At 42.5% G+C, this 23,505-nt stretch overlaps 1 protein-coding gene across 2 annotated transcripts in view; it reads left to right on the forward strand.

Annotated features, from left to right (window-relative positions):
• Positions 1 to 3,922: 3,922 nt before the first annotated feature.
• The window catches only part of ACMSD (aminocarboxymuconate semialdehyde decarboxylase), a 29,133-nt gene continuing 9,550 nt past the window's right edge, over positions 3,923 to 23,505 (forward strand). For both annotated transcript variants that reach the window (XM_069982639.1, XM_069982640.1), the window contains exons 1-2: positions 3,923 to 4,009; positions 13,397 to 13,441. In XM_069982639.1, coding sequence (XP_069838740.1) covers positions 3,953 to 4,009; positions 13,397 to 13,441 — 102 coding nt within the window. In that variant the 5' untranslated portion in view covers positions 3,923 to 3,952. The remainder of the gene's footprint in view (positions 4,010 to 13,396; positions 13,442 to 23,505) is intronic.

Consider the following 23,505-nt stretch of genomic DNA (forward strand, 5'->3'; position numbering starts at 1 on the left):
ACAAAACATTAGTATGAAGCCCATAATCCTCCGCGCAGTCACTGATACAGGAGGCGGCACAAGTCACATTCATTTCTATTACATTTGGCTTTTTAACCCTTTGCTTCTGTGAGGCTGGATTCACACTGCGTTTTTGCAATCCATTCTTTTCATCCCTTTTAAAAAAAAAAAAAAAATAAAGATGCATGTGTGTGCATCCGTTTTGATCCTTTTTTCCGTTGACTTCCATTATTAAAAAAAAAAATGGATCAAAACAGATCTGTTGTTTTTTTTGACGGACACAAAAATGAGGTGGACCAAGTTTTGTGTCCGTCAAAGAAAAAAAAACGCATCCGTTTTGATCGTTTGTTTTTTTTATAATGGAAGTCAATGGAAACAAAGTTTTTGCAAAAACGTAGTGTGAACCCAGCCTTACATGTAAAGGATCTAGAGCTGCTGCCATGTGACCACCAGGTGAATATACATACAATATACATTGCGTGTAAGGCTTAGGGGTGAGTGTCCTGGGGGTCAGTGACCGGGGGGCGGCTGACTAACATACAGTACAGCACCTGATCTGAAGGTTGAGGTCTCATATTTTAAGCAGATTTTTAACCCTTTTTGTTTCATCCTGCAGTTCTTGAATCCATCATGTTCTGGTTAGCACTTATTATACCTGTCTATATACAGTATATATATATATCACCAATAAAATGGATCCAGGCAGAGGACACATCCATAGGGACCAATGTATCTCGTTTACAGCAAGTTATATTTTTATAGACAGTGACCTCTTTTTCTTCTTGGTTTAACCCCGTGCTGGGATCAGCGAGTACAGAGGAGGATATCCATAGAAACTGAGCGGTTATACTTCCGAGAAGTGTCCCTATGTATATACAGCCACGCTTCTGTTCTCTGACACAGAGCTCCAAATTCTAGGGATTAAAGGCAGAATTACAATCCATCTAGAAATGGCTCCACTCCTGACCCCAGGTTGTGCATAGTATTGCAGTGAATGGTGTCAAGTTGTAATACCGCGCACAACCTGAGGACAGGGGTGGTGCTGTGGAAGAATATACTATGTGTTTCTAGTCCTGGATAACCCCTACATGTACTACTTTATTTAACAGCTCTGAATAACTAAATAATGATTATAACTATTTAGACCCATTTACTCTGCTGTAGATGGTTTTACCTTAAAGGGGTACTCTGGTGGAAAAAAATTCCAATCAACAAGTGTCACAAAGATATATAGATTTGTAATTTATTTCTATTTAAAAATCTCCAGTCTTTCAGTACTTATCAGCTGCTGTGTGTCCTGCAGGAAGTGGTGTATTCTCTCCAGTGCTCTCTCTGCTGCCACCTCTGTCCATTTCAGGAACTGTCCACAGCAGGAGAGCTTTTCTATGGGGATTTACTGCTGCTCTGGACAGAGGTGGCAGCAGAGAGCACTTACACCACTTACTGCAGGACATACAGCAGCTGATAAGTACTGGAAGACATGAGATTTTTAAATAGAAAAAATTAACCCCTTTAACTTTTTGGAGCTGTAATCCGGTACTGGTCACTCGGCTTGGCAAGAAAGAAATGTAACTAAGGAACAGATGAATAATAATATTAAGAAGAAGTATTTATATAGTGAGGTTTATAGAGAGAATAATCTATTGCTATCGGGTGGGGATCGGTGTTTGTCATCCGGTTATCACAGAAATCATTGCACTTTGCTGTAGGATTTTTGAGGCTCCAGAGCAGCGATCAATAACCCCCAACAATCTCCCGTCAGTCTCATTATCGGCACCGCCGCGCTTCTATCCTGGGGATTTGGAGACTATTTCCTGTGGATGTGAAATCTTCAGCTCATGTGGAATCGTAAAAGTAATAAGAAAAATGCATTCACACCTGCAGCTGCTTCCTTGGATTGGTTTAGAACAATCCGGAGACGTTTCTCATTGTTACCAATTTGTTTCTGATGAAGCTTTCTCCCCCATGATTAATAACGCTGCACACTGCCAGAAACAGGAAGACTCCTCTTACTTTTCACTGTATATCAGGGGACATTTACCCCTATAATCACAGATCACTGTCTGTATTACTGGGAAGCTTTTCTCAGCTGCTGCAGAACTTCATCATACACAACGCAGCTGCAGAAGCACCTCATCATACACACCTCAGCTGCTACAGAACCTCATCATAAGCACCTCAGCTGCTGCAGCACCTCATCATACACACCTCAGCTGCTGCAGCACCTCATCATACGCACATCAGCTGCTGCAGCATCTCATAATACACACCTCAGCTGCGGCAGCACCTCATCATACACACCTCAGCTGCGGCAGCACCTCATCATACACACCTCAGCTGCTGCTGCAGCACCTCATCATACACACCTCAGCTGCTGCTGCAGAACCTCACCATACACACATTAGCTGCTGCGGCACCTCAACATACACCACCTCAGCTGCTGCAGCATCTCCTAACACACACCTCAGCTGCGGCAGCACCTCATCATACACACCTCAGCTGCTGCAGAACATCACACACACCTCAGCTGTGGCAGCACCTCATCATACACACCTCAGCTGCTACAGAACCTCATCATACACACCTCAGCTGCTGCGACACCTCATCATACACACCTCAGCTGCTGCAGCACCTCATCATACACACCTCAGCTGCTGCAGAACCTCACCATACACACATCAGCTGCTGCGACACCTCAACATACACCACCTCAGCTGCTGCAGCATCTCATAACACACACCTCAGCTGCGGCAGCACCTCATCATACACACCTCAGCTGCTGCAGAACATCACACACACCTCAGCTGTGGCAGCACCTCATCATACACACCTCAGCTGCTACAGAACCTCATCATAAACACCTCAGCTGCGGCAACACCTCATCATACACACATCAGCTGCTGCGGCACCTCATCATACACACCTCAGCTGCTGCAGCACCTCATCATACACACCTCAGCTGCGGCAGCACCTCATCATACACACCTCAGCTGCTGCAGCACCTCACCATACACACATCAGCTGCTGCGGCACCTCATCATACACACCTCAGCTGCTGCAGCATCTCATAACACACACCTCAGCTGCGGCAGCATCTCATCATACACACCTCAGCTGCTACAGAACCTCATCATAAACACCTCAGCTGCAGCAGCACCCCATCATACACACCTCAGCTGCTGCAGAACATCACACACACCTCAGCTGTGGCAGCACCTCATCATACACACCTCAGCTGCTACAGAACCTCATCATAAACACCTCAGCTGCGGCAACACCTCATCATACACACCTCAGCATCTCATCATACACACCTCAGCTGCTGGAGAACATTATACACACCTCAGATGCTGCAGCACCTCATCATACACACCTCAGCTGCTGCAGAACCGCATCATACACACCTCAGCTGCTGGAGAACATTATACACACCTCAGCTGCTGTAGAACATTATACACACCTCAGATGCTGCAGAACCTCATCATACACACCTCAGCTGCTGCAGAACCTCATCATACACACCTCAGCTGCTGCAGCACCTCATTATACACACCTCAGCTGCTGGACAACATTATACACACCTCAGCTGCTGCAGTCCTTTTTTATCAAAAGCAGGATGGAGCTTCACAACAATGATTGATGGACAGTATTCTCCCCTTTACTCTTGATAAAGAGGTTCTGCAGCAGCCAATGTCTGTATTGTGAAGCAGTGCAGCAGCTGGAGTCTAATGTAAAGTGGTTATAAATTCTGGGGAAGGTTGTGGATTGTTTCCTCATCTGACCTCCCACAATCACAGACGACTTCAGGAATCAGTAACACTCTGCACTTTGCTCCTTCGGCCTCGGCTTCTCATTGGTCGCAGCCCGGGGTGTGGATGGGCTTTGGCTACAAAGTATCAGCGCCCAGTAACATCATATCCATATTGGATACAAGATCCGAGACTGATACACAATGAAGATAGATATCCACAGTCATATCCTCCCCAGGGAATGGCCTGACCTCAAACAGGTAACTGCAGTAAAGACGCCATCCTGCACCGATCATACAATAACACTTTCACTTACCAGGTACCATCATCATCAATGCATTACACCTGTATGCAAGCACAGATGTAGCTGAGATTATCCTGTGGCACAGCTCATGTAATACGGCAGGTACATACTATATTATCAGGAAAGGTTCATTGCCATCCCTACAAACAAACAAAAATGAGAAATGTAATATATCTTAGTCAATATAAGAAATATAATATATCTTATCAGACAATAATGCCTCTAGCTCCTCTTATCGGGCTCTTCCTCCACACACATTGCAAAATGTATCATTATCTTCGAAAAACAGCCAAAATCTTACTTGAGAAAGGAGACAAACTACCAGTTCGCTGAGAGATCAGATTATATGCTGCTTATAGTGACTATAGTGAGATTACAGGAGTTAATAGTATTAGAGCAGAGCTGAATGCACAGCTTACACTGCTCAATACTAAGGTTGTGGTATAGAGATATAGGGGGGGGATCCCAGAATTCCCTCCTCTATGTGGGGGGACATCATAGTAGCTAGTCTATACCCACTATCTCAGGGACAACTGACCATTTTTAGGGATGGAGAGAGAAAACTGGTGAAAAAGGTAATGGACAGCTGCAGAAAGAGTGACTGGAGGGCAGGCTGTGCTGAGCCCTCTCTTCATGCTCTCCATTTTCAGGATCATGGGGGTCTTGGAAGTCGGACCCCAGTGATCAGCTTCCTGATTTAGGCTATGTTCACACATCGTATGACCCACGCCGGGTCACGGAATGGCCAGTGTGAGATAAGATCATCCTGGTCGAAACTGCAGTACTGACTGGATGATCTTTAGCGCCACTGAATTCTGATGTGGGCGCATCCGTGCACACCCGCATCAGAATTCCACACTGCTCACAATGGAGCGCGCGGCCGGAGCCGATCGCTCCACAGTGTGAACTGACAGGGTTTTCTGCGGCTGCTATTCACTGAATAGCGGCCGCAGAAAACTGACATGTCAGTTTCTTGCGGCGCTGCTAAGGATCCTGGCCGGAGTGTATACTATGTGTATACGCTCCGGCTGGGATTCCTCAGAAGGCAGCACTACGTAAGTCCCGCAAGTCCCATAGAGATATACAACGGCCGTGATTACTATGGAACTTACGTAGTGTGAACATAGTCTTGGACTCCACCTTTGGTTTTGTATCCCACATGGCTTTCCTGTTGTCTATACGCCCCTCTATGAGATCAGAGGTGTGCAGAGGTGCAGTATAGCCCCACTCTTAGCCACAATCCTGGGATCATAAGCCTAACAACAACAACAAAAAAAAACCTAAAAAAAAAAAGTTGTAAAAGTATATGACAATTATGTCTGGCTCATAAAGACGGGCAACCTATGGATCCTCACATTCCGGGAGACCTTTACATGACAAATGATAACACTGAACACCGGCAAAGGTTCATGAACTTGATGGACTGTTCGTAGGTTGACTAGATTTCTGCTGTAGATAACAAGAGCTAAAGAAAAAAAAACGCATTTATGGTGCGTTCACACCTACAGGATCTGCAGCTGATTTTCTGCAGCAGATTTCATTTAAATAACTGAACACAGCATCAAATCTGCTGCAGATCCTGTAGGTGTGAACGCACCCTTAAAGGGGTATTTGGGTGGATTTTTTTTACATTTCTTCAATAAAGTTATATACCTTATATACCTTAAAGAAAATATATACTTTTTACATTTTTTATTGAGTGGAAGAATAAAGGGGTGACATAGACCCTCTGCTGCCACCAGTGGGTGTGTTGAGGACTGCAGGGCTGCACAAGCCATAATCCCAGCACAGTTACATATACTGAGCCTCCCCTCATGTCTGTATGATACATGTTACCTTTACAATAGACATTACCCTGGGGGGAGCTGTCTGTGTCACTAGTGCTGCAGCCTCCACTGATGTCTGTATAATACATGTTACCATTACAATAGACATTACACTGGAAAAGCTGTCTGTGTCACTAGTGCTGCAGCCTCCCCTGATGTCTATATAATACATGTTACCATTACAATAGACATTACACTGGGGGGAGCAGTCTGTGTCACTAGTGCTGCAGCCTCCCCTGATGTCTATATAATACATGTTACCATTACAATAGACATTACACTGGAAAAGCTGTCTGTGTCACTAGTGCTGCAGCCTCCCCTGATGTCATATAATACATGTTACCATTACAATAGACATTACCCTGGGGGGAGCTGTCTGTGTCACTAGTACTGCAGCCTCCACTGATGTCTGTATAATACATGTTACCATTACAATAGGCATTACACTGGGGGGAGCTGTATGTGTCTGTAGCGCAGTGTAGGAGAGCAAGTGGTGTTTGACAGCTATCCCGACCTAATCTGCTATAATGTGCCGCAGCTGCAGCGCTACAGACACAGACAGCTTTCCCCCGGTGTAATGTCTATGCCAATGGTAACTATAATATATACACATCAGGGGAGACTGCACCACTAGTGACACAGACCGCTCCCCCCAGTGTAATTTCTATTCTAATGGTAACATGTATTATATAGGCATCAGGGGAGGCTGCAGCACTAGAGACACAGACAGCTTTCCGAGTGTAATGTCTCTACTAATAGTAACATGAATCATACAGACATCAGGGGAGGCTGCAGAACTAGTAACACAGACAGCTTTCCCAGTGTAATATCTATACTAATAGTAACATGTATCATACAGACATCAGGGGAAGCTGCAGCACTAGTGACACAGACAGCTCTCCCAGTGTAATGTCTATTCTAATGGTAACATGTAATATATAGACATCAGGGGAGGCTGCAGCACTAGTGACACAGACAGCTCCCCCAGTGTAATGTCTATACTAATGGTAACAACATGTAATATGTAAATGCAAAAGAAGAGCCTGTGGAGCCTCATTTAAGAGTCTCAAAACACAGGACTAGCCAGATATTCCTCCGGGAAGGGCCCGGTTAGGGAAACCATCATTTTAAGTGGCCCTTTAAGTCAATTTAATGACAAGGGAAAAACCAAGACCAGGTATCCATCTACAGACAGCTGTTTCGGGGTGTTGCCCCTCATCAGTGTGCCTAGTAAAGCCATAAGAGAAACTGATCACTGATCTCAGGGAGACCAGCCAGATATCACTCCTGGCTGCGGGTTAAACAGTCAATTCAATGAAATCCCAGGTGCATTGCTCCCTGGGAAACATAAATATGCAAACATGTATTATGTAAACAACAGGTGAGGCTAATTATGTATATGTAGCTACGCAGGGACAAGGGCTTGTGCAACCCTGCAGTTCTCAACACAGCCATTGGTGGCAGCAGAGGGTCCATGTCAATCCTTACTGCTGCCACTCAATGCAAAAATGTACAGAATTTCCTTAATAAAAATTGTATAGGTATATAGAGTTATATAACTTTATTAAAGAAATTTAAAAAAAAAAATTATTTTCTGCTAGAATACCCCTTTAAGGCTCCATTATCCTAAACCAGGAACTAAAGTTCACACTGGTGAATCAGCAAACTTGTGCGTTTTCAGGGATCACCTGAACCATACGGAAGCTTGATTTATTGTCTCCGCCGGTTAATGATCAACTAGAAAATCGAGAAAACTTTCACTGGTGAATTTACTACATGAGTCAGCAAAGTTCCTGCCTTATATAACACTGCAAACACATAGCAGCCGAGCAGAGGACAGCTTATCACCGGGGTTACCCCCTATAAAACTGTGTGTCAATTTCTGACATTATTCAAGACTTCTGCTTGCTGTAAGTGACTGGAATTTTTTTGGGCTATGTCCAGAACATGGCGGCCATCTTGAATGCTGCCAAGTTTTCCAAGTGGGAAGGCCTCAGATGATGTTATCAAATATGTTTTTTTATTTATTTTATTTTTTTAAGTCGCCAATAGGTGGTCCTGTAGCAGTAACTTTATTTGCAGACACTGAAGCTTTTTACAGATGGACGGGTGATCAGCACATCATGGCCTCACCGAACCTCACCCCAGGTGACTTATGGGGTGGAAGGACCAGCTCTCCCGTGGCGGCACTGCATCAGTGTCAGATCTAAAGGATGGTGTTCATCGGTATCTTGTAAAGCAGAAAAAACTACGCTCAGTGCTGGAAAACATGGGATTGTGAATGGAAAGCGTTGTTGAAAACCAAGGGGGACATATTGAATATTTTTAGTTTGATATGCATAGCTACAGCGCCACCTATCAGCAGCTTTTGTACAAATTCTTTTAGCATATTACCTGAAGCTCTTTTTGTCTAAAAAGTTTTGATCAGACAGGGTTAGGGTGTAAAGAACATCACCAATCACTAGAGAGAAGTGGAAGATGGGAGCATCTGAGCGCTTCTCTCTCCAGCTCGCTACACAATTTGCAAACCTTTTTTAAAAAAATTTAAAATTTCTGATGCATTGCAGCAATGAAACACATGGGTGGCACAAGCATACACATAAATATACACACAAGTATGCACATAAATATACACACAAGTATGCACATAAATATGCACACAAGTATACACATAAATATACACAAAAGTATACACATAAATATACACACAAGCATACACATAAATATACACAAAAGTATACACATAAATATACACACAAGTATACACATAAATATACACACAAGTATACACATAAATATACACACAAGTATACACATAAATATACACAAAAGTATACACATAAATATACACACAAGTATGCACATAAATATGCACACAAGTATACACATAAATATACACAAAAGTATACACATAAATATACACACAAGTATGCACATAAATATGCACACAAGTATACACATAAATATACACAAAAGTATACACATAAATATACACACAAGTATACACATAAATATACACACAAGTATACACATAAATATACACACAAGTATACACATAAATATACACACAAGTATACACATAAATATACACACAATTATACACATAAATATACACACAAGTATACACATATATATATACACAAAAGTATATACATAAATATACACACAAGTATACACATATATATACACAAAAGTATACACATAAATATACACACAAGTATACACATAAATATACACACAAGTATACACATATATATACACAAAAGTATATACATAAATATACACACAAGTATACACATATATATACACAAAAGTATACACATAAATATACACACAAGTATACACATATATATACACAAAAGTATACACATAAATATACACACAAGTATACACATAAATATACACACAAGTATACACACAAGTATGCACATAAATATACACACAAGTATACACATAAATATACACAAAAGTATACACATAAATATACACACAAGTATACACATAAATATACACACCCTACAGATCTGATAGCACTGAAAGAGTATCCCTATTATCAGCCATTAATGGTAATAGAGGGATGGTAATGTCTCCCTCCCCTCTGGGGGTGAATGGATCGGTGCGCCTTGTTAACAAATCAATAGAAGGCACTGGGGGCCGGTCATCTGCAGCGAGACGTACACCGCCCCACACTTTCTTTGCTCTTCAAATATTAATGAGGAGGAGAAGGTGACCTTCACTGCCACAGAGTCAGGCACTGCAAGCAGCAGGATCCATAACCCTCACCTATAGGAATCAATAACCAGATCCCCTGGATCACCTCTCCAGCTGAATATGTGATATTATGTTACTATACAGTATAGCAATCAGCATGTGATGTATAATGTATAGTAACTGTATAACCCTGATAACACAGCAGCTGGATATGTGATATATAAGTTACTGTACAGTATAGCAATCAGTATGTGGAGTATAATGTATAGTAGCTGTATAACCCTGATAACACTGCATCTGGATATGTGATATATAAGTTTTTGTACAGTATAGCAGCATGTGGTGTATAATGTATAGTAACTGTATAACCCTGATAACACAGCAGCTGGATATGTGATATATAAGTTACTGTATAGTATAGCAGCATGTGGAGTATAATGTATAGTAACTGTATAACCCTGATAACACAGCAGCAGTTTGTAGATACAGGATGGAGCTGCAGATCTCAATAATGCAGTAGCGTAGTACAACAGGCTAGAATAGAGAAGCAGGGCTGCTGTCAGAGGCCTGTGTGGTCACATGACAGCAATGGGAAAGGGGGGGGGGGTGTTCAGCATGGACCAATCAGGAAGTGAGAATCACAGAGCAGGAAGACAGTGACAAAGACTTTATATACAGCAGTGTGAATGGTGGCACATTATAGCACCACTGTATATAGTTGAGTATAAGTGCCGGTAGACTATAGCAGCAGTGTGTATAGCTGAGTGTAAGTGCAGGCACATTATAGCACCACTGTATATAGTTGAGTATAAGTGCCGGTAGACTATAGCAGCAGTGTGTATAGCTGAGTGTAAGTGCAGGCACATTATAGCAGCAGTGTGTATAGCTGAGTGTAAGTGCAGGCACATTATACCAGGAATAGAGGGGATGGGGAACAAAAGGGCTGGTACAGACTGCAGGGAGAAGGAAGGAATGAGCAGGGCATATGTGAGCAGAATTTAGAAGCACTCTCTGCCCAAGGAGAGAGGGGTTATAGTTATAGTTATAGAGAGGGGTCCAAGTTACTCTTAAGCCAAGGTACCACTATATATATATATATACATATATATATTTAATTAAATAAAATGTTACTAATATATGGTTTATTCACAGTGTGCAATCATATTGCGGCTTATGTAAAAATCACAGTGCAAAATGCAGTGACCACAGTGTATGAATGTACCCTTAAAGGGGTTGCAGGGGAAAAAAATCAAATCAACTGGTTCTAATAAGTTCTTTAGATTTGTAAATCTGAAGTGTTACAGTACTTATCAGCTGCTGTATGTCCTGCAGGAAGTGGTGTATTCTTTCCAGTCTGACACAGTGCTCTCTGCTGCCACCTCTGTCCATGTCAGGAAGTGTCCAGATCAGCAGCAAATCCCCATAGAAAAACTCTCTTACCCACGACAGTTCCTGATATTAACAGAGGTGGCAGCAGAGAGCACTGTGTCACACTAAAAAAAGAATACACCACTTCCTGCAGGGCATACAGCAGCTAATAAGGACTGAAAGGCTTGAGATTTTTTTAGTAAAAGTAAGCTGATCCCTGGGAGTCCTACCTGGGGACCTATAGTCAAGGAACTTTTCTAACAAGTAGGGTTTGTTTAAAGCCGATAATCCCTTTAAATCTTGATATATCCAACCCCAACTGATTATGATAAATACACACATCCTGTATGTGTTTTATTAAAACAAAAATGCATCAGAAAACACACACAAAATAATAAAAAGCATATAACTTTAAAAAAAAAAAAAAATTGTTCACATAATGGAGAAATATTTTGTCTTTATGCAACAGAAAGTATTTGTTTATTTTATATTAGCAAAAAAAACAAAAATAATAATATTAATTATTAAAATAAAATGAAACAAATGTCTGGTTTGGGGCTAATTGATACATTTTGGTATAAAAAATAAATTCCAGATGAATTTTAAGCCTGATTTATGAGAGATTTGTAAAAAGACAATTGAATTAGTCGGTCGGATCAATGGTCAATTTAGACACGAGGATGATAAGCGGCAACACGTCTGGGAAATCGATATGGACGTGAATTTATTGAGCAGCTGACACTTAGAGAGCGATTTGTGTACATGCTGCCATAATGGTCTGAAGAGTCCCAGTAATAATGGTGACTGTGGTGGAGAGAAGATACAGAGGACGCAAAAATTACTATCACATAATAAGAAAAATCCCCCGTCTGGATATTCTTTTCTATCAATATATCACTATCATATAATCCTAAAATAATACAGCCATAATAGATAATACAAACGTGTATAGATAATACAGCCATATATAGATAATACAAACGTGTATAGATAATACAGTCATGTATAGATAATACAACCATATATAGATAATACAACCATATATAAACAATATAAACAAATATAGATAATACAACCACATATATATAATGCAACAGTATATAGATAATACAGCCATATATAGATAATACAACTGTATCTAGATAATGCAACAGTATATAGATAATACAGCCATATATAGATAATACAACTGTATATAGATAATACAGATAGATATAGAAAACACAACAATATATAGATAATACAACTGTATATATATAATACAGCCATATATTATCTATATATGGCTGTATTATCTATATACAGTTGTATTATCTATATATTGTTGTGTTTTCTATATATATCTGTATTATCTATATACAGTTGTATTATCTATATACAGTTGTATTATCTATATATAGCTGTATTATCTATATACAGTTGTATTATCTATATATGGCTGTATTATCTATATACTGTTGCATTATCTAGATACAGTTGTATTATCTATATATTGTTGTGTTTTCTATATACAGTTGTATTATCTATATACAGTTGTATTATCTATATATAGCTGTATTATCTATATACAGTTGTATTATCTATATATGGCTGTATTATCTATATACTGTTGCATTATCTAGATACAGTTGTATTATCTATATATTGTTGTGTTTTCTATATATAGCTGTATTATCTATATACAGTTGTATTATGTATATATGGCTGTATTATCTATATACGTTTGTAGATAAACGTACATAGATAATACAACCATATACAGATGATACAACTGTAAAAAGATAATACAACTGTAAAAAGATAATACAGCCGTATATAGATAATGCAACCATATATAGATAATACAACCATATATACATAAAACAGCCATATGTAGATAATGCAACCATATAGGGATAATACAGCCATATATATAATACCACCACACACAGCCCATATAATACCACCACACACAGCCCATATAATACCACCACACACAGCCCATATAATGCCATTACATACAACCCATATAATACCGCCACATACAGCCCATATAATACCGCCACATACAAGCCATATAAATAGCACCCCATACAGTCCACATAAAACCACCACATACAGCCCATATAATACTGCCACATACAACCCATATAAATAGCACCCCATACAGTCCACATAATACCGCCACATACAGCCCATATAATACCGCCACATACAACCCATATAAATAGCACCCCATACAGTCCACATAATACCGCCACATACAGCCCATATAATACCGCCATATAAAGCCCATAAAATACCGCCACGTATAGCTCATATAATACCGCCACATACAGTCCATATAATACCGCCATATATTGTTGGAATTCCCAGATTAGTAAACATCAGATTAAAGAAATTTTTTTCTTAAAACAAATCCGATAAAACTTATCAGTGTCTGTTTCTTCTTCCCTCAGAGGTATGGCTACGGAGGATGGGTCCAGCTGCAGCACACATGCAAGGTTTGATAGCTTATTATTATTATTATTTATTATTATTATTATTATTATTATTATTATTATACTTTTCTTTTCTCACCTTTTCATATAACCTGTATCCTATCATCAGCAGATCATTACTGAGGACCAGTGGCCAGTATAATCATTGCGTTCTGACACATTTTGTAGCTCTGAGGGCCCTGATTCCACAGCAGTTTATATTTTATTGCCCCGTCTTCCTTGCTCCCCAGATATCGGGATTGTATTGGCTTCATCAGAACTTTTTAATGAATAGTCAGATGGGTGTAAACTTTATTTAAAAAGGGGCGTGACTATGAGGCTAAGAAAGTGTGAATTACACCGGAGGCCAAGGGGGCAGAATCAGGCTTGGGGGGTAATATGAGGCTTGGGGTACAAATATGAGGCTTGGGGTATAAATATGAGGCTTGGGGTATAAATATGAGGCTTGGGGGGTAAATATGAGGCTTGGGGTATAAATATGAGGCTTGGGGTACAAATATGAGGCTTGGGGTATAAATATGAGGCTTGGGGTATAAATATGAGGCTTGGGGGTAAATATGAGGCTTGGGGTATAAATATGAGGCTTGGAGGGTAAATATGAGGCTTGGGGTATAAATATGAGGCTTGGGGTATAAATATGAGGCTTGGGGGGTAAATATGAGGCTTGGGGTATAAATATGAGGCTTGGGGTACAAATATGAGGCTTGGGGTATAAATATGAGGCTTGGGGTATAAGTATGAGGCTTGGGGGTAAATATGAGGCTTGGGGTATAAATATGAGGCTTGGGGGGTAAATATGAGGCTTGGGGTATAAATATGAGGCTTGGGGTATAAATATGAGGCTTGGGGGGTAAATATGAGGCTTGGAGGGTAAATATGAGGCTTGGGGAGTAAATATGAGGCTTGAGGTGTAAATATGAGGCTTGGGGGGTGTGAACATAAACCTGAGGGGGCATGAATTAGATTTGGGGTGTAGATATGAGGCTGAGGGGCGTGAATCAGGCTGGGGGGATGGGATCTAAGGTTGACAGGTCATGGATCAGATGCAGGGTGGCATGAACATGAGGTGGCATGGGTTAGGCTTCAGTGTGTAAATGTGAAGCTGTAGTGGTGTGAAGTGGGGGTTGCTGTATCTGGCGCCATTGTCTATTTCCATGGGGGGGTCCGCGGTGGCGGAGTGGGACAGGAATAGTAGAATTTTAGTTGATGTCAGACAACCCCTTTAAGGTGTCCATATATAAGGCAAAGATTGGATGAACCATTGTATGGCCGCGAGCTATTATCCCGTCACAGGCCTCCTCTGCGTCTGATGAAACCATCATATATGGCGGTATGATGACTGATGACGGATAGAACGAATCCCTCTCGATCCCAGTGGATCAGGTCATCTCCATCACACAACATCAGACAAACAGGAGGCTGAGGGGAGAGACTTCCTGAGTCTCCACTGATTCTCTGAGAGTCACGTGGAAGCGTCCGGTGATCGGAGGTCGCAGCACGTCATGCTGTCCTAAGCAGAGAGATGGCGGCACAGACACCTAGTCTATTCTCCTCTATACATTGTGAGCATAGTCATGAGGGCCGGGGGCAGTAACCTCCCATGGATAACACAGTTCTATAATAGCAGCTGCTTTCACTTGGTTCAGCTTGTTATTGGGGAGGGGCAGCACGGACATCTCCACAAAGCACAAGGGACCCTCAGGATAACACGGTCCTCGAAGGTCTGCTGGCCCTGGTCCAGCCTGTGACTGGTGACTGGTGGTGATGGTGAATCTGTGACCTGGAATGACTCCGCAATGCTTATGCATCTGTGCTTAATATTAGGTGGGGGGGGATTTATAATAGAGTTTTTGCTAAGAGGGTAATATGGGTTTTTGTACAGTGGGTATTGGTGCTGGGTGCAGTGGGTATAGGTGCTGGGTGCAGTGGGTATAGGTGCTGGGCATAGTGGGTATAGGTGCTGGGTGCAGTGGGTATAGGTGCTGGGTGCAGTGGGTATAGGTGCTGGGCATAGTGGGTATAGGTGCTGGGCATAGTGGGTATAGGTGCTGGGCATAGTGGGTATTGGTGCTGGGTATAGTGGGTATAGGTGCTGGGTATAGTGGGTATAGGTGCTGGGCATAGTGGGTATAGGTGCTGGGCATAGTGGGTATAGGTGCTGGGCATAGTGGGTATTGGTGCTGGGCATAGTGGGTATAGGTGCTGGGTGCAGTGGGTATAGGTGCTGGGCATAGTGGGTATAGGTGCTGGGTATAGTGGGTATTGGTGCTGGGTATAGTGGGTATAGGTGCGGGGTATAGTGGGTATAGGTGCTGGGCATAGTGGGTATAGGTGCTGGGCATAGTGGGTATAGGTGCTGGGCATAGTGGGTATAGGTGCTGGGTATAGTGGGTATTGGTGCTGGGTATAGTGGGTATAGGTGCTGGGCATAGTGGGTATAGGTGCTGGGTATAGTGGGTATAGGTGCTGGGTATAGTGGGTATAGGTGCTGGGTATAGTGGGTATAGGTGCTGGGCATAGTGGGTATAGGTGCTGGGTATAGTGGGTATAGGTGCTGGGTATAGTGGGTATAGGTGCTGAGTATAGTGGGTATAGGTGCTGGGTATAGTGGGTATAGGTGCTGGGCATAGTGGGTATAGGTGCTGGGTATAGTGGGTATAGGTGCTGGGTATAGTGGGTATAGGTGCTGGGCATAGTGGGTATAGGTGCTGGGTATAGTGGGTATAGGTGCTGGGTATAGTGGGTATAGGTGCTGGGCATAGTGGGTATAGGTGCTGGGCATAGTGGGTATAGGTGCTGGGTATAGTGGGTATAGGTGCTGGGTATAGTGGGTATAGGTGCTGGGTATAGTGGGTATAGGTGCTGGGCATAGTGGGTATAGGTGCTGGGCATAGTGGGTATAGGTGCTGGGTATAGTGGGTATAGGTGCTGGGCATAGTGGGTATAGGTGCTGGGCATAGTGGGTATAGGTGCTGGGTATAGTGGGTATTGGTGCTGGGTGAAGGATAGAGATGCTGCCGGCCGAGGGCACAGATGCTTTAGGCTCCACCTCCATGACCCCCTGCTGCGCTGCCAGAATAAAAGTTGTTTTTACAGATTCGCTTCAACCATTGAGATGCTGCTGTGGCATTAAATGTCCTCACTGGTCGTCACGTGGTCCAGACTGGACACCACAATGAGATCCCGGGACGCCGATCCATTGTCAATACAGCCCAATAGCAATGAATTCAGCCTAAAGCAATCGAGTGATGAGATGATGGATCATTGCAGTACATAGCTGCCTGTAACCAAGTGTTGAATTTCCCTGCAGCGCCACCACAGGAAGAATGAAGTACTGCAAGGTGTTCATTGAAATCAAGCAGCTGTTCAGTACCAGTCTAGGTCCTCCAGGGAGGGAGAGACTCCTTATACAGGTTATATGGCTTATCTGGGCTATAAAAAATCACGAGACGAGTCGTCATCTACCTCCTGTCATATCAACATTCCCAATTTTATACTCTTTTTTTTTTTTTTTTTTTTACAATGTTTTAACTCACAAGGTGTTATTAAGAATAAGTGGGCTATGTTCTCAGATGACAGTGTAAGCAGCTCCATCATATCTATAGCACCTTATTAGCCGATACTGACAGATACCAAGACAAGGGGCCGCGTGAATCACACCCCGTATCTAAGAGATTGGAGACCTGGGTTGCCATGGTAACCGTTTTTTTGTTATATACACCACAAGGACATTTCTCTCAGTTACCAGTCAATAAAAACACTTATATAATTGCTGGGGCGCTAATGAGCCGTCCGACCCCGCGCAGTGTAACAGCACTAATAGAAGCCAGTAATGGAGGCCTACCTGCCTAATACTGGAGATTACCCCGCAGGACCTGGAGGCAACAACTAGATCTAAAAGAGCAAAAATCATCAAATCTCACCCAGAACTATTTGTACAAAGCAGCCAGTGTTATAGTAGTTATATTCCTGTATATAGGGAGCAGTATTATAGTAGTTATATTCTTGTATATAGGGGCAGTATTATAGTAGTTATATTCTTGTATATAGGAGGCAATATTATAGTAGTTATATTCCTGTATATAGGGAGCAGTATTATAGTAGTCATAGTCTTGTATATAGGAGGCAATATTATAGTAGTTATATTCCTGTATATAGGGGGCAGTATTATAGTAGTTATATTCCTGTATATAGGAGCAGTATTATAGTAGTTATATTCTTGTATATAGGAGCAGTATTATAGTAGTTATATTCCTGTATATAGGAGCAGTATTATAGTAGTTATATTCTTGTATATAGGGGCAGTATTATAGTAGTTATATTCTTGTATATAGGAGCAGTATTATAGTAGTTATATTCCTGTATATAGGAGCAGTATTATAGTAGTTATATTCTTGTATATAGGGGCAGTATTATAGTAGTTATATTCTTGTATATAGGGGCAGTATTATAGTAGTTATATTCCTGTATATAGGAGCAGTATTATAGTAGTTATATGCACAAGCCAAAAAGACAGAAATGGCTGCACATCGCACCCATGGCTGACACGAAAGCTTATTCAGCTACATTTAAAACCAACATCAGAAGTTAGTATATAATTTGGCCAAACCATATTGCCTCATGTACCACGTGCAGGTCTTCTGATACACATGAGTCCCTAACCAAAAAACATCATTGTGCCGGTCAGCGACCACAATCCCCGCAAAACATGCACAAGCAGAGAAGGGGGGCCACGGAATGGCCCTGCAACCCCATTGTCACAGGACCAGACCCTAAAGGGCCCCCACGGACCCCGCAGGTGAAAAAAGTGGACGCCAAGCAACACAAGTGTGAACAAGCTCTTACCTCTCTCCATTCCTCTGCAGGTAGAATGTGAGAATACTAGGAGTTCCTCCCCTTATGTACACAGGTGCTTCCTGCTAATTTGGATCACATGGGTCTTAAAAAGCACGAGTGCTAGCCACAATGAAAAAAGGGACAGAATACATAAAATATGCACAAGTCAAAAAGACAGAAATGGCTGCACATCGCACCCATGGCTGACACGAAAGCCTATTCAGCTACATTTAAAACCAACATCAGAAGTTAGTATATAGTTTGGCCAAACCATATTGCCTCATGTACCACGTGCAGGTCTTCTGATACACATGAGTCCCTAACCAAAAAACATGAGCCGTCCGACCCCGCGCAGTGTAACGGCACTAATAGAAGCCAGTAATGGAGGCCTACCTGCCTAATACTGGAGATTACCCCGCAGGACCTGAAGGCAACAACTAGATCTAAAAGAGCAAAAATCATCAAAACTCACCCAGAACTATTTGTACAAAGCAGCCAGTGTTATAGTAGTTATATTTCTGTATATAGGAGGCAGTATTATAGTAATTATATTCCTGTATATAGGAGCAGTATTATAGTAGTTATATTCCTGTATATAGGGAGCAGTATTATAGTAGATATATTCCTGTATATAGGAGCAGTATTATAGTAGTTATATTCTTGTATAACGGAGCAGTATTATAGTAGTTATGGTTCAGGGAAGAAAAAGAGTGCTGCACCTCACACCTATGGCTGATACTAGTGCCCCTAGGCTAAATAAAAAACACATCAGAATTTTGTGTATGAATTGATCAAGTCATACTGCCCCATGTACCATTGTGCAGGTATCTGATACACATGGGTCCCTACACTAAGTCCACACCGTGCCAGTCAGTGGCTACCAACCCCGCAGGCGCGCACAGTCAGGGAACGGGAGCCATGGGACGGCCCTGCGACCCCCATGCCACAGGACCAGACCCAAAAACACCACACCAGAACCCAGCCAGCACAGCCGGCTGAGAAGGTCGCCCCCAAACAGCACAAGTCTGAATGAGGTATTGCGCTCACCATAGCTGCTGCAGACAGAATGGGAAAAGACAGGAGGGATTAAAACCATGTGCACTCAGGTGTCTCCTGCTAATTGCGGTCATGTGGGTCTCACCAGGAGGAGTGCAAAACACGGAGAAAAGAGAGAAACAAAATGCGGTTCAGGGAAGAAACAGAGTGCTGCACCTCACACCTATGGCTGATACTAGTGCCCCTAGGCTAAATAAAAAACACATCAGAATTTTGTGTATGAATTGATCAAGCCATACTGCCCCATGTACCTCGTGCCGGTATCTGATACACATGGGTCCCTACGCTAACTCCACACAGTGTCGGTCAGCGACCGCCAACCCCGCAAACCCCGTTCCCTGGCTGTGCGCGCCTGCGGGGTTGGTGGCCGCTGACTGGCACGGTGTGGACTTAGTGTAGGGACCCATGTGTATCAGATACCGGCACGAGGTACATGGGGCAGTATGGCTTGATCAATTCATACACAAAATTCTGATGTGTTTTTTATTTAGCCTAGCGGCACTAGTATCAGCCATAGGTGTGAGGTGCAGCACTTTGTTTCTTCCCTGAACCGCATTATAGTAGTTATGCTTCAGGAAGATACAGGTGCCCGCACTGTCTGAATACTGCTCAATCAGTAGCTGTGCGCTGGAGTCGGATAAAGGGCTAATAAACTGCACTGGTGAGTAGCCGTGGTGCTCGAACAGAGACAAGGGCAGTACGGTGTATAAAATAGAAAATAAGTGCAAGCACTCACCGGATGAAGTTATCTCTTTGTGCGTTTATTCAGACATCACAGGGAGGGAGCGGTAGCCAGGGTGCGGGATCGTGTAGCAGACAACTGTTTCGCGCCTCAGCGCTTTGTCAAGTCTTACGGTATATTCCTGTATATATGAGCAATATTATAGTAGTTATATTCCTGTATATAGGAGCAGTATTATAGTAGTTATATTCTCGTATATAGGAGCAGTATTATAGTAGTTATATTCCTGTATATAGGAGCAGTATTATAGTAGTTATATTCCTGTATATAGGAGCAGTATTATAGTAGTTATATTCCTGTATATAGGAGCAGTATTATAGTAGTTATATTCTTGTATATAGGAGCAGTATGATAGTAGTAATATTCTTGGATATAGGGGAAGTATTATAGTAGTTATATTCATAGTTGTATTTTCTCCCATGAGGATGAGTATTATGGATAATTTGCTTAGACAGGCTGAATGGGTTTAATGACAACCACTCGAAGGTGAAAGTTCTTCCCAGGTCAAAGAGAATCTAATATGTGTTTCATGCTGAGGTTTGATGGGAGGGAGATATGTAGGATTTTTGATTACAACACACATTGGTTTAGTTTATGATTTATGACTTGTAAGTAGCGACTTATTGATGATAATATCAATAGTCACATGCATTGTTCTGTAACATCATGGGTTCACACTGTATCTCGCTCACCAAACCTCACATAAAAGAACTTAACACATAAACATTTTTCCTACCCAGTAATAATGGGAGGTATGAGTTTTATAAGACGATTGGGTTTGATCCTTCTCCCCCTCTCATCGCTGTGCATCGTGGTCTCTTCATCCTTAAGTGTGGATTGCAGTAAATCTAGGTCAGAGGGTGCGCTATAAATAGGCCTTTGATTTCGCTTTGATTGTGTTCCTCTCAGATCCCGGCACTCCGGCAGCTTTGTCTCCAGAAATTCAGCCTCTTGGCCTAATGAAACGTCCTCTTTACCGACTCTAACACAACCAAAGTCGCTCAACGTGAAGGAATTTTATTAAAGAAGGCCGAAACTTACTTTGTAACAACCTTTTCCTTTATTAAACTGACAATTTCTTAAATTACTCTATAAATCCTTTCCTTTAAAGGGGTACTCCGGGGACGACATAGTTTTTTCTGAGACATTCCTTTAGTAACGTTATTTTACGTTGAAATGTAATTTAATTAAAATAAATATATAGTTTATATTCTACTACGTCTGTTGACTGGCAGCAGTAAGGGCCAACATGGGACCCCCTCTGCTGCCTCCAATGTTTGTGTTGGGAACTGCAGGGCTGTCTAAGCCCAGTAATGCTCGATCCCCTGCTCTTCTCAAGCGCTGCTGCACAGCTCTATATAGAGCAGGGTCCCATTCCCCACCATGTACTCTAAACCCTGCTCTGTATATCGCTATATGGCTGTGCTTAGACAGCCCTGCAGTTCCCAACACAAAGGTTGTTGGCAGCAGAGGAGCTTGTGTTGCTCCTTATTGCTGCCAGTCAATTGAAAAAATATTTAACAAAAGAAGAAAAAAACTATACATTTATTTTATTGAAGCTATATTAGGCCGGGTTCACACAGCGTGAATCACCGGCCACTCCGTGACCCGGCCGTGTCACAGAACGGCCGGTGTCAGTGAGGATCATCCCAGTACTGCAGTATCAGCCACATGATCGTCCTTTGTGCCAAATTGGGATGCAGGCACACCAGTGTGCGCACACATCCCAATTCACCATAGCTGACAATGGAGCGTGCGGCCAGAGCCGCATTCTCCATTATGTGAGTTGTCAGGCTTGTGCGGCTGCTATGTCAGTTTTCCCTGTTCCCTTTTCAAATCAACTGGTGCCAGAAAGTGCCAAAGATTTGTAATTAATTTCTATTTAAAAATCTCAAGTCTTCCAGTACTTATCAGCTGCTGTATGTCCTGCAGGAAGTGGTGTATTCTCTCTAGTCTGACATAGTGCTCTCTGCTGCCAGCTCTGTCCATGTCAGGAACTGTCCAGAGCAGTAACAAATCCCCATAGAAAACCTCTTCTGCTCGGGACAGTTCCTGACATGGACAGAGGTGGCAGCAGTGACTGTCCCCCGTCACTTGCGCTGCTGGGCGCTCGCCCGTGGCACTCCCCCCCCCCGTCCATCAATTGTTCCGCAACCCCATCCCCCCCCCCCCCCCCCCCGGTCAATCAATTGCCATCACCATCTCAGCTCTGCTATGCCATCACCATCTCAGCTCTGCTATGCCATCACCATCTCAGCTCTGCTATGCCATCACCATCTCAGCTCTGCTATGCCATCACCATCTCAGCTCTGCTATGCCATCACCATCTCAGCTCTGCTAAGCCATCACCATCTCAGCTATGCCTTCACCATCTCAGCTCTGCTACACTGTCTCACCATCTCAGCTCTGCTATGCCATCACCATCTCAGCTCTGCTACACTGTCTCACCATCTCAGCTCTGCTATGCCATCACCATCTCAGCTCTGCTACACTGTCTCACCATCTCAGCTCTGCTATGCCATCACCATCTCAGCTCTGCTACACCATCATCATCTCAGCTCTGCTATGCCATCACCATTTCAGCTCTGCTACACCGTCTCACCATCTCAGCTCTGCTACTTCATCATCAGACATAAGCATTGCATGATGGGAAATGTAGTTTCCTATCTTGATTATAGACCATGTTTTAGAAAAACTTGTAACTCAGGAACGGCAGCAGCTAGAAAGATGGGAGATGCCTCAAAATACTCGGGGGGACTTGGTGAGTAAGAATAGCTAGGTTTGGGGGCATTACATTTTTTTTGCTTTTGGGGGGAATACCCCTTTAAGTCTGAGGTTCTGCAGCCCAGAAGAGTCATCAGTCAACGTTCTAAGAAAACACGGACATTTACTCCATGGAGAAGAAGAATATTGTATTATACCTGCAGCTTTGTCAGCTTCTTATAAATCACCTCATAGGACCCAGTATAAGAGTGATGGTGAAAGAATGATGAGTCTCATCTTAGGGGCTGAATTACTATTCCTGCAGAGCTGCTCATCCCCACAGAGGAACAGGAGGAGGTTTGTAGTTCTTGATGCAAAGTCGGAAGCAGAGTTATATTATAAATCATCTCCGAATCTGATGTCTCTGCATAGAATGTACACAATAAGTAATGTACAGTATGTACACAGGGACCCCACCAGCAGAATAGTGAGTGCAGCTCTGGAGTATAATACAAGAGGTAACTCAGGATCATTAATGTAATGTATGTACACAGTGACCCCACCAGCAGAATAGTGAGTGCAGCTCTGGAGTATAATACAGGATGTAACTCAGGGTCAGTACAGGATAAGTAATGTAATGTATGTACACAGGGACCCCACCAGCAGAATAGTGAGTGCAGCTCTGGAGTATAATACAGCATGTAACTCAGGATCAGTACAGGATCAGTAA

Source organism: Dendropsophus ebraccatus, chromosome 9 (assembly GCF_027789765.1).
Source record: "Dendropsophus ebraccatus isolate aDenEbr1 chromosome 9, aDenEbr1.pat, whole genome shotgun sequence".
Lineage (NCBI taxonomy): Eukaryota > Metazoa > Chordata > Amphibia > Anura > Hylidae > Dendropsophus > Dendropsophus ebraccatus.